The 18,677-nt window shown below is 49.5% G+C and overlaps 1 protein-coding gene across 1 annotated transcript in view; it reads right to left on the bottom strand.

Moving 5' to 3' along the window:
- Window positions 1-1,668: 1,668 nt before the first annotated feature.
- LOC116839160 (adhesion G protein-coupled receptor E3-like) overlaps window positions 1,669-18,677 on the bottom strand; it is a 22,464-nt gene continuing 5,455 nt past the window's right edge. Inside the window, exons 5-15 of the mRNA XM_075064648.1 lie at window positions 17,089-17,266; window positions 16,447-16,566; window positions 14,336-14,532; window positions 12,122-12,292; window positions 8,245-8,442; window positions 7,269-7,504; window positions 6,148-6,214; window positions 5,127-5,218; window positions 3,581-3,749; window positions 3,012-3,116; window positions 1,669-2,247 (exon numbers count right to left, since the gene is read on the bottom strand). Of these exons, the coding sequence (XP_074920749.1) occupies window positions 2,236-2,247; window positions 3,012-3,116; window positions 3,581-3,749; window positions 5,127-5,218; window positions 6,148-6,214; window positions 7,269-7,504; window positions 8,245-8,442; window positions 12,122-12,292; window positions 14,336-14,532; window positions 16,447-16,566; window positions 17,089-17,266 (1,545 nt within the window). The 3' untranslated portion in view covers window positions 1,669-2,235. The remainder of the gene's footprint in view (window positions 2,248-3,011; window positions 3,117-3,580; window positions 3,750-5,126; window positions 5,219-6,147; window positions 6,215-7,268; window positions 7,505-8,244; window positions 8,443-12,121; window positions 12,293-14,335; window positions 14,533-16,446; window positions 16,567-17,088; window positions 17,267-18,677) is intronic.

The following is an 18,677-nucleotide window of genomic DNA, read 5'->3' as shown; positions in this document are numbered from 1 at the left end:
ATTCCCGCCCCACTCAAGCCAATGGGGGTTTTGCCATTGACATCAATGAAGCAAAGTATCTATCACCAACTGTCATAGTATTCTTTCCTCAATCTGAACCTTAGAGTCCAAAAATGAGGTACTAACATGAAGTCCTCTAAGCTTAATTACCAGCTTAGATCTGATACGCTGCCACCAATCAGATCTTTGAGTGTTGATAAACTCTGGTCTCCCCAAAACCTTCCCTGGGGACCCCCAAGACCCAGACCCCCTGGATCTTAATACAAGGAAAGTAAACTCTTTCCCTCACTAGTGCCTTTCCTAGGCTTTCCCTCCCTGGGTTACCCTAGAAGATCACTGGGATTCAAATCCTTGAATCTTAAAACAGAGGCTTTCCACTTCATTCAGAGGCAATACAGATTCAAGCTCCGTGAATCTAAACAAAGGGATTCCCCCTTCCCCCTCCCTTCTTTCTCCCCTGTCTCCCACCACTTCCCTGGTAAGTACAGATTCAGTTCCTTTGAACCTTAACCAGGAGAAAAAATCAAACAGGTCTTTAAAAGCAAAACTTTTAATAAAAAGAAAGAAAAAAAAGAAAAAGTTATCTCTGTAATCTAGATGTAATATTACAGGGTCTTTCAGCTTATAGACAATGGAGAAAAGCCTTCTCCAACAGAAATACAATTTAAAATACTTTCAGCCAAATACACATTAAAACTCTACCAGCCAGATACACAGTTGCAAATACAGAAACAATCAAAAGACTAGAACCGCCTTTTTACTCAGTACTCACTGTTCTGAATATATAAGAGACTGTAGCAGGGAAATTGGCAAGAAACCTGGTTGCACATCCAGTCCCTTCCAGGACTAAGAGAGAACAAAGCAAAACCCCAAAACCCACAAACAAAGACTTCCCTCCACCGAGATTTGAAAGTATCTTGTTTCCTGATTGGTCCTCTGGTCAGGTGTTGCAGATCACTGTTTGTTAACCCTTTACAGGTATCTGTTTATGACACCAACCACCATAGTATCTGGGTCCTAGATTCATGCCTGACTAATACAAAGGAATCTGTATTGCAGTGAGAATGATATAGAATTACATAAAACAAAGAACAAAAGATGGGGTAAGATGAACCCCTGGATCTCTCACACCCTTCCAAATGCCAAGCCTCTAGATCAGGGGTGGGCAAACTACGGCCCGGGGACTGCATCCAGCTCTTCAGATGTTTTAATCCAGCCCTCGAGCTCCTGCTGGGGAGCGGAGTCTGGGGCTTATCCAGTTCCAGTGCTCCAGCCGGGGAGCAGGGTTGGGGGTTTGCCCTGCTCTGTGCATGCCATGGCTCCGTGCAGCTCCTGGAAGCAGCTGCATGTCACCCCTCTGGCTCCTAAGCGAAGGGGCAGCCAAAGGGCTCCACACATTGTTCCCACCCCAAGCACTGCCCCTGAAGCTCCCATTGGCCGGGAGCTATGGCCAATGGGAGCTGCAGGGGTGACACCTGCAGACAGGGCAGCGCACAGAGCTGTCTGGCTGTGCCTCCACGTAGGAGCTGGAGGGAGGACATGCCACTGCTTCCAAGAGCTGCTTGAGGTAAATGCCTCCTGGAGCCTGCACCCCTGACCCTCTCCCACGCCCCAGCCCTAATCCCTCTCCTGCCCTCTGAACCCCTCCTTCACCCCCAATCCCTCATCCCCAGCTCCACCCCAGAGCCCACTCCCCCAACCAGAGCCCTCATCCCCTCCCACACCCCAACCCCCAATTTTGTGAGCATTCATGGCCTGCCATACAATTTCTATACCCAGATGTGGCCCTCGGGCCAAACAGTTTGCCCATCCCTGCTCTAGATCCTAGTATAGAATCAGTTTCAGGATAACGCTAAAACAAGGCACATACCGGGCCACTGGGTGAATTGGTTCAATTACATTTTGAAGCTCCAAGCTGAGCCTTCCTTAAGGCAAACCTGAACTGAATGCAGGGGAAAGGGCTTGCAGATCAGGATTTCATAGGTCTGGTCTCCTGAAGTATCATAGTTTTGCCTGGTGGCTCAGAATCCACCAGTTTATGGCTTTGTTGCTCGTGGGCTTGTGAATGGAGACATTCTTTGGTGACACAGCAGGAGCATTTAATGAGACTGTGCCAACCCCTTTCCTCTGCATCTGGGACCGGGAGAGGAGAACAACATGGAAAATCCATAAAGAGAGGCCAGGCAACAGAGATCAATCCCTCGCTGCCTTCTTCAGGTAGGATGAGACAGCATTTTACTGAGGATGCTGGAACAGAAAGAAAAGGAAGCAAAGCATGAATCAGGCACTGGAAATAGATGTCTTGAGTGCAGGACCAGCCTTACACATCAGCAGCACAAGGTGGACATCAGAGCAGGCGAATCTGGCTGTAAAACGATAACGCTTTGTAGGTATCCTCTGCCATTAAAAAGCCACTGGTGACATTCAGTCCCCCAATAAAGCCACTACTGAAATTATCTGCCGGCTAGACATGGTCAGACATTTTTAAATGCGCAAAAATTTGTCCACATTTTTTTCTGGCAAAAAATTGGCACTTTTTTATTTTTTCTTTTGCAAAAATGTGGCGTAATATTGTTGACAAATTTAGTTTTGGTGGAAAGGTAGCAAAAAATTGGCACCAAAAATGCATCAAAACACTTTGCCAACATTTGTGACTATTGGGGTTTTTTTTTATATCAACTTCCTGAACGGTCTCAATGCTCCAAAAATTCAAAATGTTGGGGACAATTTTTCTTTAAAACCTTTGCAAAATGTTTCTTATTTTCCTCCCGATGGCCTAACCCAATCGGTTTTACCACAAAGGGGGCAAAACCCAGGGCTCAGCATTACCAGTGTGGAACTCTGCCCTCGACAAGGAGACTTGATGTATGGATAGTGTGGAGCGTTGGCGCTGCTTGCAATACCTTATGGATGGAGCTAATTAAAGTGAGAGCAAGAGACAGAGTTTGGAGGGTCGAGGTTAGCACATTGCTGCTCATGCTGTGCAGCCATGCATTTCAATTCTCTCTTACCGCGGCTGTGCTGGAGGGGAGAGCAGACATAGTAATATTGGAAGACGAAGGTTCTTCCTTTGACTGTCGAAGCCTGGTAAATAATTTCCAATACTCCTCTCTCACCTGAGGGTTGAAAATCCCCCATCACTTACAGAGTCTGAGCAGGGATGGAAACACAAGTCCCTGACCACATCTTGACATTTAAATCCCACAAACACACACCAATCAATCCCAGTGTGCTGGCCAAATCCCAGTGCTGGTAATTCCATTCCCCGGACCAGGTCTTCAGCTGATGTTTGACTCCAAAGGCGTTATCCCAAATACCCCCACAGAGGATCCAACCCAGCTGTTCTGGCGCTAAAAAGTTGTGCTGTGTTGCTGTATGCTGCTAAACAGCTACCATGCTTTGCCCCAGAGGTGGCTGCATTTCAGCACCCTACTGCTGCCTCACAGCACCCTACTGCTCTCCCTTCCCCTCCCCTTTTCCACTCCCTTCATTTCTCTCTTTCCTCTACCCCTTTGTGACCCCCGGTAAAAGCTCAAACCCAGCCCACACCTGCTGCCCGTAGGCTGGGGGCAAGCATCACCTTTCTGTTGAGCAGGCAGTGCACCACAAAGATGAAGGTTCCCAGCAGGCTGTTGGTGATGGTGAACAGGTACCCCATCACCGTGGCCAACGATCCGAACTGGAAGGTGCCCAGCCCCCACGTGAGGCCCAGGACTAAGAGATGAGCCAGGGCTTTAAAAGTCAGTGACCTAAAATGGGGGGGAAAACAACCGTGTAATGGCCACTGGGATATTGGCACTGGCAGGGAGAGCAGTGGGACTGGGACATGAGGGCAGAATCTCCCCCCTAGTTTTCACTTCCAATCCCTTGAAAATGTAACCCCCACACTCAGTGAAGAGCAAGAAAGAGGTTACCACCAGCCCCAGGAGCGGCGTGTGTATGGGAGGCAGCACGGTCTATGCACAGAGCACCTGACTGGGACTGGGTTCTATTCTCAGCTCTGGCACTGGTCTGCTGCATGACCTTGGGCAAGTCACAGCCTTTCTCTGTGCCTCAGTTTCTCCACCGGTAAAGCTAGTGATAATGATCCTGACCTCCCCTTTGTGAAGCACTTTGAGATCTACAGATGGAAAGTGCTAAAAAAGAGTGAAGTATTATTACAGGAGGCAATGAGGACAATAGACTAACCTGTGCCAGGGACCAGGAGAGTGGTTAAAATGTCAGAGGCAGCAGGAGAGGAAGGTAGGTCTTGTGGCTAAGGCACAGGACTTGGACTCAGGTGGTCTGGGTTCAAGTCCTGTTTCAGCCACAGGCTCCCTGTGGGCAAATCCTGTGATTGCTCCATGCTAGGGTGACCAGCTGTCCAGTTTTCAACCAGAACACCTGGTTGAAAAGAGATCCTGGAGGCTCCTGTCAGCACCGCTGACCGGGCCATTGACTGTCCTGTTGCAGCGGCATGCAGGTCCTGGGAAGTAGCCGGCATGTCCCCCCTCTGGCTCCTACACATAAGGGCAGCCAGGGGGGCTCTGCACACTGGCCCTGTCCCAAGCGCTACCCCCACAACTCCCAGTGGCCAGGAACCAGAGCCACCTGGCCACGCCTTCACATGAGAGTCAGAGGGGGGACATGCCGCTGCTTCTGGGAGATGCTTGAGGTAAGTGCTGCCCAAAGCCTGTACTCCTGACCCCCTCCTGGGCCCCAATCCCCAGGCCAGAGCCCCCTCCTGCACTCTGAACCCCTCAGACCTAGTCCCACCCCAGAAGCTCGCACCCTCAGCCGGAGCCCTCACCCCTTCCCACACCCCAGCCCCCTGAGTCAGCCCGGTGAAAATGAGAAAATGAGTGAGGGTGGGGAGAGCGAGTGACAGAGGGAGGGGAGATGAAGTGAGCAGAGGGTGGAGCATCAGATAAGGGGTGGGGCAAGGGTGTTCAGTTCTGTGTGAGAAGAAAGTTGGCAACCCCATTCCATGCCTCAGTTTCTCTATCTGGGACTAGGTGAGTAGTATTTCCTCCACCGCCCAGAGGTGCTGAGAAGCTAAAACTGTTAGTTCATCTGTGAGGTATTCAGCCACTATCATGACAGGGCCACATAACAGAGATTATCCATTTCCCCCCTAGGAATCTTGCCTGGTGTTCTTCACAGTAGACAGCTCTGCATTGAGGGAGGAAAGATGCTCTCGCAAAAGCTTCAGAGTAAGGCAGAAAAACACTAAATTTATCTGTAAAGAGAAAAACCAAAGGAGTCCTTTGTACATTTCATTTCAACCTCAGGCTCCAGAGCCCCACCTAGTGTAAATCAGCCTAGCGCCTGACCGGACTGTAACCAAGTTCCACCAGTTGAGGATCTGGCCCATGGGATGGAACATTAAATTGGACCCTGGGGTTGGAATTAGTTTTGGCCGGTGGTTCGAGATGGCCTAGTGTCCCAGAGAAATGCCTTATTGCTGACCTGCAGCCCCAGCACTTTGCTGCTCCAGTCCCCAGGCCTTGTGCTGAATGATGATATACGTGGGGAGCCTAAACGGGCCAGGAAATTTTCTGGACCGTGAGAATATTGAACATCAATGAATGTCAAAAATACATGGTGGTGCCTGATTCCCCTCTCACTCAGCCTGGTGTAAACCAGGAGTAACTCCATTGGGCCTGTTTCCCCTCTCCCTGAGGCCAGTGTAAATCAGGAGAAACTCCACTGAAGACAATGGAGGGAGACAGGTGTGAGGAGAATAAGGCCCACTCTGTGGCTCAGATGGCTCTGAACAATGTTGTTCTTTATGTTCTAGATGGCCCATCCCTCCAACTCCCCCACACCATAGGCAATAGCTCTCCTTAGGAGGCTTGTCTCTCTGGGGTGTCTGTCATTGCTAGCCTCACTGAGGATGTGTAGTGGCCAGGGCTCTGGAATTATGCCAGCTGCTCCTCGGGGGGCTGTCATTCCCAAAATGGGGTAGCCAAGCATTCATTTGGCAAGATCTCCTTGGTCAGGTCGGGTTGTACGCTTTCAGCCTCCAGACCAAGGGTGCCTCAGACCCACCTCTTCCTAGTGACTCTGGTCTGGGCCCCATCTCTTTGATGTTCCCATCTATGAGAGATTCTACCACAGCCCTCTGGTTCTGCTGCTCTGGGAAACCCAAGACCCTGCGGTACCCACCACAACCACGGCGCAGACAGGCCCAAGGAAATTCCATCTAAAACCGTTATCAGGATTCAGCCAGCAGCTACGAAGAAAAAGAGAAAGGCCATCAGTTAAACCCTGGCAAGACCTGTACGGCCTGCATTTGCTACTTCTGTACCACTGGCGTGTGAGCTGGTGCACCGGCATTGCCAGGTATGCCCCCATCCTCCAGTTCTGCTAATATACCCACAAGTGGAATCCGGTCAGACTTCAGGATAACAGGGTTCAAAAACGGAACAGTTCAAAGGCTGAGACTGAAAGGGGAAGATCCAGTTCTATTTGGTCACCAGGACTTGGAACAGAGCAATGGGTATATCGGTTTCAGGAGCTACTGGTCCTCAAGCAGCACCCAACAGAGATAGGTAGTAACCAACGGAAACCAAGGAATATATTGTTATAGAGACTATGGAAGTCTGCCCAAGGAGAAGAGTCAGGGGCTTCCATATGTGGAAAGAACCCCAACCCTGGATTCAGACTGGGAGGCTGAGAGCTGTGGGGAAAGATGTAGGTAAAGGCCTATGCTGGGACTTGGAAGGAAGAGGGTAGAGGTCTGGGATTTGGGGTGAGCTTGGGTAGTGTTAGGGGCATGCAGGATTGAATGTCTTCACACAGGGTATTTACAACCCATGTGGACTGTAAGATATGCAGTGCATTATCTGCTTCCTGTTTACACTCTCCATCAGCCCACTCTCTATAAACAAGACTCATAGAAACACAGGACTGGAAAGTGCCTCAAGAAATCATCTAATCCAGCCCCCCACATGGAGGAGGGATTAGGATACAGCAAGCAGAAGAGGAAACTTGCCGAGAGCAATTGTAACATACTAGCTAAATGTGTTGTGTCCCCACCACCACCCAGTGGCTTGTCCACATAGAGGATAAGAGCCTACTATTGCTCCCAGCTAATGGAGTTGATCTTTTAGTTCAAGTGGTAGAGCCCTGGGCTTTTGCCCTGAAGGACTAAGATGAGTTGCCACTGCTGATCTAAGGCAGGGGTCTTTACACAGTCAATGTGAATGGAATTCACCCCACTGCCTGGAAGATGCACCAGTTTCTCCACACTGAGACAAAGTTCCCCCTTGCCACACAGGACTTACTGATAAGGAGTTCCATAGCTGCTGGGCGCACTGGCTGCAGACATGATCACAATCACTGTTGGGAGTCCGTAGCCAAAGATATACATGCATTTTCTTGTGCATCTGCCTGTGCCTGCATAACTTTTCACCTTCAGATTCCTGACAATGAGGTACAAATTCACTGCTTCCAGAAACATCCAGGCAAAGCAAGCCAGGAAGAGGTAATGCAGCAAGCCGGCGGTGATGGAACACATGAGCTGGAGGAGGAATGGAAAGTCAGTCCAGGGTTATTTGACGAGATGAGCTTTCTTCCTGCCTTAGGAGGGTGCATCTACATTATGGCCAGGCAAATGCTTAGGGTGAGAAACTGAAACTAACCCTAAGTCTGTCAAACACCTGGCGTGAGAAGCACTGCCCCAGCTCAATGCTGCATTATAGGTACAGCCAGTGGAAATCTGGGGATCTTGTCTCAGCGGGGTCAGAGCTGGCTTTGGCTTTGTTTCATACCTGCTGAGATTTGCACTGGGATGGAATCAGTTCCAGCCAGATCCAAATATCAGCTCAGATTCACCGAACTCAGCCCAGTTGTGGGGTTGGAAGGAAGCCTCTAACCTGGGGCAACTGGGTGTGGGTTAGATTATTGAGGTTTTACCCAGCAAAGGTCGCAGTTACAATGGGTCACAGAATCATAGAACCATAGGAATAAAAGGAACCGCAAGGGTCATCTAGTCTAACCCCTGCCATGATGCAGGATTTGTTGTGTCTAAAATCATCCCGGGGTGGTGCAGTCTCTACTGCAGTCCATTGACCTGATTCTCCTCTCACTTACCCTGGTGTAAACCAGGAGTAACTCCACTGAAATAGCAGAGCAAAAATGGAAGCAGAATCTGGCCCAGTTGGGAGTCAGCCCAACATATGTGAGATCCCAACGCAGGTAGGTGAAGAAACCATGACTGGAGCTGTGAACAGTGCCTGGAGAGTTCTGCGCCTACTGTACCTTGTTGTAAGTCTTGTCTATTCCCACTATGAAGAGGAGATCAGCCAAGAAGAGGCATATGCTGAGCTGCAAGTGGAGGAAGGTGCTGCTAGTGTTACGGATGGGGTGGCAGAAGAGGAAGGTGATGATAGCCACGATGAGACAGATCAGAGAGATGATGAGCCCGGTTTGGCTGATAACAAAGAGGGCAAAATCCACCTGCGACACAGAACAGCTGAAGTCAGGGCCATGGGTTGCTTCCCACTCACCTGCACCCTGCTAAGCAAGGCCTTTGGGGCTTCTAGTCTGTCTGGGAACTATAGCTTTCCTACCGCATCATGCTGGTTTTAGGTCCTTGAGCAACTTAGCCATCTCACCTTCTAGGCCAGTGGTTTTCAAACTGTGGGTCATGACCCAGTCCTGGGTCATGGAATGGAAGGCACTGGGTCACATCGAATCTGGTCAGCGTTACCAACTGGGCCGTTAAAAGTCCCATCGGCCATGCTGTCTGGCTAAGGCAGGCTAGTTCCTACCTGTTCTGACACCATGCTGTGCACCAGAAGCGGCCAGCAGCAGGTCCGGCTCCTAGGTGGGAGGGCTATGGGGCTCCACGTGCTGCCCCCGCCCCAAGCACTGGCTCTGCACTCCCATTGGCCAGGAAATGGCCAATGGGAGCTGAGGTGGGGGTGTCTGCAAGCGAGAGCCGCACAGAGCCACTTGCACGCCTCCGCCTAGGAGCCAGACCTGCTTCTGGCCACTTCCAGGAAGCTTGCCTTAGCACCCCCGCTGTGCCGCTGACTAGGAGCTGCTGCAGGTAAACCTGCACCTCACCCCCATGCCCCAATCCCCTACCCCAGCCCTGAGCCCCCCCCCGAAACCCAGAGCCCCATCCTGCACCCCAAAGCCCTCATCTCCAGCCCCACCCTAGAGGCTCTGTACCTCCAGCCCAGAGCCTGGACCCCCTCCTGCACCACAATCCCCTGCCCCAGCCCTGAGCCCTCTCCCACACCCCGAAGCTCTCATCCCCAGCTCTGTTGGGTCGTGGGCATCAACAATTTTCTTCAACTGCGTCGCCAGAAAAAAAGTTTGAAAACCACTCTTCTAGTGGCTGGCCAAAGCGTGCGTAAGGGGCCTGGTATAACGGTGGCCACAGACATTTTCCTTTAGCTAAAGCAGCAGAGGCCTGGGTCATGGGTTTGGAGCTGAAGTTCTAGTGGCTTGATTTTCAAGATGCCTTCCACTCAAGAGGCAGCTGCATTTCAGAGGCGAGAGAACCAATTCCTCTACACATGCTGCATAAGACACATGAGAATTGCTGTAAACTGCCCCAACCCTATTTCTGCTATATTAGCATGATGGCCATGATCTAAATTCAGTGGATTCTCATGTGACACTGACTGTCTTGGGTGGATTAGCATGACATTTTATTACAACCCAAGACTAGAGAAGCAAGAGCTAGACTGTACACTGGACTGGCTCATTTTACAGTAGTTTGCGAAAGCCCCTTCGGAGAGAAAGTCAATAGTTCAGTTTATCCAGTGAGTTAATTGCAATTCATTTATAGGCCTGGATCCTCAACGGGTGTAAATGGGCACAATTCTGACTTCACTGACTTCAATGAAGCTATGTTGATTATGCCAGCTGAGGATCTAGCCTATAGGTTGGTTGGTTAGTTTTTTTGTTTTTATTTATTTATTTATTTACTTAAGATATTATGAGAAATGGCAAGGGATTTTTCTGGATTATTAGATGCAGTATTTTCTCTGCCATCCTGATGAGCATCGCCCTTCCCTCCTGTAACATGTTAACTAGGGTGACCAGATAGCAAGTGTGGAAAATCGGGATGGGGTGGGGGGTAATAGGCCCCTATATAAGAAAAAGCTACAAATATCGGGACTGTCCGTATAAAATCGGGACATCTGGTCACTGTAATGTCAACTGCCTTCAAAAGAAGGGGATTGTTTCTCTCTTCCGCTAGATTTGCTTCTTTTCATTTCCTTGCTTCGAATTTGCCAAAGCAACAGCGCCCCCTAGTGGAAATATGCACAACATCCTACAAACTGGCCTATACCTCCAATATGTCTAGCTGTCAGTGTTTAAAATTATAACCCTAATGTAAAATAGAGGTTATCGCTATAGTCTTTAACCAGCAGTCTGATCACTGGATCACCAATTAAATCTAAGGAGCAAAGCTGTGCCAAATTGGGCACAGACTGGAGAAAGCTATAGGGCTAATCAAGCCATTAGCCCAGAAAATAGAAAAGTGCAGGTGGTGGTGGGGGACGGGACATGACATGACATGATATGACATGACACCAAATCCTACACTTTTAGAGTCGGAGCCAGAAAAGATCTCTAAAAGGGGAAATACCTTTGTGCCCCTGCCCTTGACTGAGTGAGCTAAGGAGTGTATGGTCTCCAAGCAGTTTGTGGCTAGAAATGAGACAGGAGTGGAATAATGCCCTGTCACAAACCCCAATACTAAAAAACAGAATTTCAGGTTCATGGCAACATGGAGTTGTTTTTAACTATACCTTATGCAAAGAAAATTGCTCATGTTTTTAGATTTTCAAGGTGTATAGGATTAAAGGTGCCCAGAATGGGTCTTGTTATCTGCTGATCATCACCTCAACTAAAGTGTGGGTCTATGCAGAAATGGTGCTATGTTTAGCATCTCTGTGACCCTATTAAACATGCTGCTCAGTGGACGGGTCAAAAGAAATATTTGTCTAACTCCCGGTCCTGCAAACTCAGCTTGAGGTCAGAGCATCTAGCGGGGTTCCTTCTGCAGTGTGCATCACTCACAGCAAAGATTCTGCAACTGGAATCTATTGACCAGTTCTGCTGATTCTGCATGAGTAACATGCAAATCTAGCCACACTGGCTCAGTAGGGTTAAGAGTAAAACAATCTTATTTTAGTCAGCAAAGAGGAAGATGCAGCAGCAAAGAGGAATTTCTATTACAACAGCACCCAGAAGCCCCCACTAAGATCAGAGCCCATTGTGCTGGTGATGTATAGGCACATGGTAAGAGACAATCCTTCCTCCCAAGTCCTCTGTCTGAGCTAGAGGACAACACTGCTTTGTGAGTCAGCGGTACTAGGGTGGGTGAGCCCAGAGGAGTCTGGGTTGTAAATATCGAATTCTGTCAGTCCAAACTCTTGGACTCGACAGAAAGGGTCCAAGATCTCCAAGACAGCAGGAAACCTGCAGTGATGTTTGCATGGCAATGCTAGGTGTGTTGGGTGCAGTGGAGACTGGCTTTGACAGGAATGAATGCAGGTTTGGATTTCTGCCACTGTGGCCTGATCCTGCCGTCCCTGGGGAAAGGGAAAGACATCAGTTGAGATGGGCTGGAGCTGTTGTTGCTGCTGCTGCTGTTAAAGTCCGATCCTGTTTATGTAGCAGAGACAGCTACAAACAATGGAGGGACTGCCCAAGACACATGCAGGTCAGAGCTGAGCCGTGTGGGCTGAGGAGTTTCACTGGCTGCAGATGCAGGGTCTAGGAGAATGGTTTTTCAACCTGTGTATGTTGGAGGTAGAAAGCCCTGAGAAGCAGTTGTCAGCGTGACTCTGAAAGGCAGCAGAGAGACAGAACTCCTTGGGCACAGAGCTCACTGGAGTGGCAGGTTGGAGATTTATAAGCCAGAAAACTGCCTGTTCTTTGTTTGTCTTGTGTTCAGGAAAATAGGTCTTTGTGTACATGTCTTGTATATAAACAAGATTACACCGAAGTACAGACGTGAGCAGTAGCATCAATTTCTCCACCCTGCAAGATCCTGAGTATTGGCCAACTGCTAGGCCAAAGGGATATCATTATGCATAGTGGGGAGCCCAGCATCCCATGCACTGACACTTTCAGAGATACTTGATTTCAAGCTCAAAGCCCCAAATACCTCAACGACACCAGGCGCCATCAGTACCGCAAAGCTGGCCAGGTAGCGACAGCTGCACTGCGTGTGAGTGACATTGGAGTGAAGGTGCTGGCAGCCCTGGAGGGACCACACACCATCCTGGCCTGCAGAGTTCCAGTGGACGCAGATGGCCCTATCCAGCGGAGGCTTGTCCTGCAAGAATTTGCAATCATGGATAGAAAGGGGTTTCAGACCATATGAAGCAACAGCAGAGCCTTTAACAGCAAATCAACCCAGGGATGAGTTCTGAGCTCATGGATTCACTCAAGGAGGTGGTAATTAGTGTCAAGCAGGAGTTTTCTCTCTCCCCAACATGCTCTGCATTGCACAAACAGCTAGACTCATCAGGAAGGATGCTGCGTTTGACGGACACATGGGCTGACTTGCTACAGCCAGTCATGTGTCCCTGGGATCTTCTGATGTGTTTGGTCTTTCATAGATCTCAGGGGATGAGAGCCCATGGGACCAGTTCTCGGCTAATTTCAGGGAGCAGAAATAATGGACTGGCATAAAGTACCCTTAAGACCCATATCTTGGCACTCTACTACAGCAATGGTGCCAAACACAGGGTTATTATTATTAATAATAATAATACATATTTTATAGCACCATCAATAATTATTTTATCCAAGGACTTTAAATGAAGGTCAGTTGGATTAACCTGATTTTACAGATGGGGAAACTGAGGAACAGAGCAGTTAAGTAATTTGTCCAAGTTCACTCAGCAAATTCACAGAAGACCCTGGAGTAGAATCTGCATCCCAGGAGCGCCACTCTGAAATCTTGCTTTTTATATTCCCTACTGCCTGGTAGATACATACAGGGTCCCTGCCCCAAAGAGCTTAACATGTAAGAGGAGACAAAATGAGGGATATGGACAAACACCAGGGGAGGAAAGGTGATGGGAAGGCAAAGTTAATTCATCCAATGGCATCAGCTGAGCTACACCAGGATGAATGTGAGTCTTAGTATTCAGCCCAGAAAGGCTACAAATATTCATTGCAAGAAATGGGCCCAAGGTGCAGCTTTTGGGGATGGAGCCTAAAACTTGGGGGGTTTTGGTCCAGGCTTTGGTTTTGGCCCCTCCTCTAGAATTGGGATTGTTCAATGATGGATCATGACCAAGCAAAATTAAATGAACCCAACCCAATGGAAGCCCCCTCCTCCCCCTGTCCCCGAAAACCCACTGCAAAGAGAATGAAAACATCCACCTGCTCATAGGTTCCTGGGGATGAGGAGGCCAGGGAAGGGGAAAGAGACTGAGAGGCTGGATTGGGAAAGAGGGCTGGGTGTGCTGATCGTATCCCAGTCCATGTCAGGCCGGCAGCCCCCCAGGAAACAGAGGAGCCAGGCAGCAGCCTCAGTGGGCCTGTGATACAGTCCAGGGAGTGAGGCGGTGACCTCACAGAAGCCTAGGGCAGCTGGGCAGCACCGTGGGATACAGGGATGCAGCAGTGACTGCACAAAGGCCAGTGGCAGGCGGAGCTCTGTGCTTAGCCACAGACTAAATTAAACCGTGAGTCTGGTGGTGCCCTTCCCCCAGCTCCTGCCACACTGTTGGGATCCCAGGTGCTTCCATGCCAAGCAGAGGGTATCCCAGGACACAACTTGCCAATGGGATCCTATGACCTGCAGTGCCACGCCAGTGGGATCCCATGCCTGGCCATCGCTGCCATTTCCAGGGGGGAGCCGTGATGAACACATCATCATATGATACTTCCCCAGTATTCTCCCCGCTCTCTGAGCCTTTCACCACCACAGGGCATGATACCAGGAAGACAGAGATTCTTGGGGTTGCCACCTGTCCAGGTTTCCCCAGGATTTCCCCCCTTTTGAGGCAGCTGCCCTGGGAGATCTATAAGGGCACTTGGTGCACACGGCCATCAGCCCAGTGGTATGGGCACAGCATCATCCCATGTGTCCTGGTTTTTCATACCTGAGAGGTGGCAAACCCATTACTACCACTCTGGTGGAATTGCTGCAGCATCTAAAGCTGGGCCCAAGTCATGGAGTTCCAATCTAGATGCGAATCCAGCTCCAAAACTCCCTGAGGGCTCTCAGAGACCCAGGGTCATGGTTGGGTCTTTAAGGACTGACATACTCTGCAGGGGACCATAACAGACAAGATGGATTGATAACAGACTCTTTTCCCCAACTCATGCTGTTACATATTGAGGAGACACATTGTTGACCCACCTCGAGGTGCCGGAAGGTGAGGTTGATGGGACTGGAAGGCTTCTTCTTCCAGGTGCTGGTGGAGGCACTCACTACTCTGGAGTTCACGCGAACCTGTTCTGGTCTTGCCTCGCTCTCTTGATTTTCATCCTGCAAAAATCTCCCTCCCAGTAGGGACTCCAGCCCCACATAGGAGATAAAAGCAACAGCAGCAGAACCTGCAAGTAGCAAAGGGGCGAGGGGTGGAACAGTTTAGGAGCAGATGGTAGGGCTGGTTGGGGAGTTTTGTTTTCTTCCTGCAAAAAAATGTGATGAAAATGACCCTTTCCCCCCACACAGTTTCCTTCAATTCTTTGTGTTTTTTTCTTGTCAAAAAAGGAAAATTTTTCCAACAACAACTGACATTTTTTGCTCAAGATGCCATTTTATCAAAAAAGCTATTTTCTGCAGGGAAAAAAATGTTTCCATCAGCTTCCAGAGAATGGCTGAACCAACAGATAAAAACGATTTCCTGGACATGTTGCTTATGGTAGATAGCACTGAGTCCAGCTCTGCAAGGTGCCCACAAATGTCACTAACTTCAGGGGGACACTCAGCTTGTGGCTATCCTAAACCTCTGAGTTACAGAAGCCAGGAGGGGAAGACGGGTTGATTTCTCCAAATTGCCCTGTTTGTTACACTCCCTGTGAAGCTCTGGCACTGGCCACTGTCAGCGACAGGATACTGGGCTAGATGGAACATTGGTCTGATGCAGCATGGCCGTTCTTATGTTAACAAGTCTGGAGTCAAATAGAATCTGACTGGCCAATATTCACAGACCGTAAGACCAGAAGGAACCATTAGATCTTCTAGTCTGACCTGGCCAGAGAATTCCACCCTGTTATTCCTGTACTGAGCCCAATCACTTGGGTCTGGCTAAAACATCTCTTCCAGAAAGGCAGCCATCTGGATCTATCAAGAGATGAGAAATCCACCACTTCCCTTGGCAGTTTGAACCAGTGGCTAATGGTCCTCTGTTAAAAATCTGTGCTTTGTTTTTAATTTGAATGCGCCTGGCTTCAGCTTCCAGCTGTTTGTTCTTGCCAGGCCTTTCTCTGCTAGGTTTAATGGTTTAAAAGCCTCTCCACTGTCTGGGATTGACTGTTGATCAAGCCCATATGACATTCCTGCCCACACAGCGAACTTTGAAAGTGCCCACTGAGTCCTTACTTGGGCAAACTTGCCTTGACCTCAGTGCCTGAGGAAGTGCTGAGTTAAAAACACAGTGGGGAACGTTAGGGCTTGATCCTATAAGAACAGGAAGAAAGAGCCTTTTAAGGAATGCAAGACCTGGGCGTGACCCTGAGAAATCAATGAGAGCTGAGGGCACTGAGCAGGATCAGGGCTCTTTGTCGGTGCATTAATCGCTGAGACGCTCGTTTAGAAAACTGGCCTATGAGGAAAAATTGTGAATATTTCATTCAGAGAGGAGAAGGCTGAGAGGGGAACCTGATAACAGTCTTTCAGTACATACAAGATTGCTATACAGAGGATGGTGATCAATTATTCTCCACCTCCACTGAGGGCAGGACAGGAAGGATTCATCTTTTGCAGCCAGGGAGCTTCAGGTCAGAAATTAGGAAAGTCTGTTTAACTCTAAGGATGGCTCAGCACTGGAACGGGTGACCTAGGGAGGTTGTGGAATCCCCATCATTGCGGGGGGGTTAAGAACAGGTTGGACAAACACCTGTCAGGGCTGGTCTGGGTATATTTCATCCTGCCTCCATGTGGAGGGATGGACTAGGTGACCTCTTGAGGTCACTTCCAGCCCTACATTTCTCTGCTTCTGTGATTTCATTACTAGAGGACTCGCACAGCATGGCTGGTTCTCACACTACGGGCTGGATTCTGCCTCTTTACTCATACAGGATCAAACTCTCTGTTGTCAACCCATTGAAGACAATGGATAGTAAATTGCTTCCCAAGGAGTCCTGTTGACCTCATGGCGCCATTCACAGAGTAAGGGCCAACTTCCCATGGGCGAGTTACTACTCCATGAGGGGGCAAGTTTTATATTCATGAGCCCTGAACTACAAGGCACCGGAGACTAATGTAGTTATGATCAGTGGGTTGCAGGGATGTCTCCATGATACCTTCCATGTCAGCGTCAGTAACGGCAGTGCAGTGAATATCCATTCTGTCTTCGTGAGCATGGAATCCAAGTACCTCGCTCTGCAGACTACAGTTCTTATCGGTGAGCTTCGTCTGAATCGCTGAAAGGTGCCGAGAGAAAGGGGCTTGGGTAACTCAGTATTTCTCATGAACATTTATTAGCTGTATTACAGTAGCACCCAGAGGCCCCCAGTTAGGGATCAGGGCCCCACTCTTATGGGTGTTTAACAGACATGTAGGATGAGACAGTCCCTGCCCCAGTGCTCTTACAATCAAAGTAACTTCAATAGCAATCTCTCTGTTCATGGAACAGCCCCCAAGGGATCCTGTCAAAAAGTAGTTCCTGTCTTCTCTGGGCAACTCCAGCCTCTACATCCACACCTGGATCCAGGGCTGAGTGTAGAGCCTCTTGAGAATCACAGAATCATAGACTATCAGTGTTGGAAGGGACCTCAGGAGGTCATCTAGTCCCACCCCCTGCTCAAAGCAGGACCAATCCTCAGACTGATCTTTAATCTTAACCCTGTACTGAAGACCCCAAAAAGCTGGGGGTAAGTGGTTAAAAACCTGGCCCCCAACACCTATGTGAATTTCATGACTTGGGCCCAGTCTTTACTTCTTACCCATTAGCTTGGTGGTCACAGTCTGGGTTTGGTTCTCTGGAGAGGCGAGGGCAGCTGACACTGCGGCCGACCCCAAACTCTGCAGAAGCAGCATCACAGCAGAAGCAACTTCCTCCTTGCTTTCTAGGCTCCAGAGGGAGCTGTCAGCAAGGACGTGTTCGAAGGACGCTGCTGTCTCCTAGAGGGTTCGGGAACCAGACTCTGCATCATGACTGTTTGGAAAGTCTCCGGCTTTCCCCTGCATTTCAACAGGGCCTACATTCCCTCTATCCAGCTCCATTCACTTAAGTGTGGAACTCCTGGTGGGAAGCAGTGGCTGTGTGGTGGGTTGCAGCCCAATGATTTCTGTGGCCTTTGGGATCAGGCCCTAGGAGACGATTCAAATACTTAAGGAGCTACCAAAACAGTGAAGGATAGTCTAAAAATCTTTGTGGAAAATCCATGCAGATGGATAGGCAGACAGACAGACTAACAGGGACTGTCCTGTCGAGTGATAGCCACTCCTGTGCAGAAGACCAGAACAAGGGTTGTTTGAGGCCTGGTCTACACTACGCGTTTAAATCGATTTAAAGAGCATTAAATCGATTTAACGCTGTACCCGTCCACACTACAACCCTTTATATCGATATAAAGGGCTCTTTAAATCGATTTCTGTACTCCTCCCCAACGAGAGGAGTAGCGCTAAATTCGATATTAACATTTCGGATTACGGTTAGTGTGGATGGAAATCGATGTTATTGGCCTCCGGGAGGTATCCCACAGTGCACCACTGACCGCTCTGGACAGCAATCAGAACTGAGGCACTGGCCAGGTAAACAGGAAAAGCCCCGAAGCCCCGCGAACTTTTGAATTCCATTTCCTGTTTGGCCACCGTGGAGCTCAGATCAGCTCACAGGTGACCACGCAGAGCTCATCAGCACAGGTAACAATGCAGTCTCCTGAGACTCGAAAAAGAGCACCAGCCTGGACCGCACAAGAGGTACTCGATCTGATCGCAATATGGGGAGAGGATTCAGTGCTAACAGAACTCCGTCTTACGCATGCACGAAAGTTTCGCAGTACTGCGAATTCGTCCCAAACGCCTGCACAATATGCGGTCCCCCAGTCTGTTGCTTGTTTCCGGGCGAGAAATCGGCGTTCAATGGGTAGAAACGCTGCCACCATTCCAGCAGTAGCTCCAAACGCTGGGGCCGCGGTTAGGGAGAATTCAGCGTTCCATGTCGCTCATCGCTCCTGTCGCCGCCAGCTGCTGCCCATAGCTGCCTCTAGCTCTACTCTCCTCCTACCCTTGGCAGTTCATGGTTCACCATGGAAAGCACAGAATGTGCGTGGTGTTGACAAACGTTCAGGATAGCGTTACTGATCTCAGGGTCCTATGATTGCGTGCTTATGGATTGCCCTCAGTTAGTTCACCAGGGAAAAAGTGCGAAACGGTTGTTTCTGCTTTCACACAAGGGAGGGTGAGGTTGTACCGCAAAACACCCGCGACAATGATTTTCTGCACCCCATCAGGCACTGGCCTCATCAACCCAGAATTCCAAGGGCGCGGGGAGAACTGGGAACTTGGATAGCTACGGAACGGCTAAACC

This window comes from Chelonoidis abingdonii, chromosome 4 (assembly GCF_003597395.2).
Source record: "Chelonoidis abingdonii isolate Lonesome George chromosome 4, CheloAbing_2.0, whole genome shotgun sequence".
NCBI lineage: Eukaryota > Metazoa > Chordata > Testudines > Testudinidae > Chelonoidis > Chelonoidis abingdonii.
Note: the sequence above shows the minus strand (reverse complement) of the source record. Positions and strands in the feature narration are given on the sequence as shown.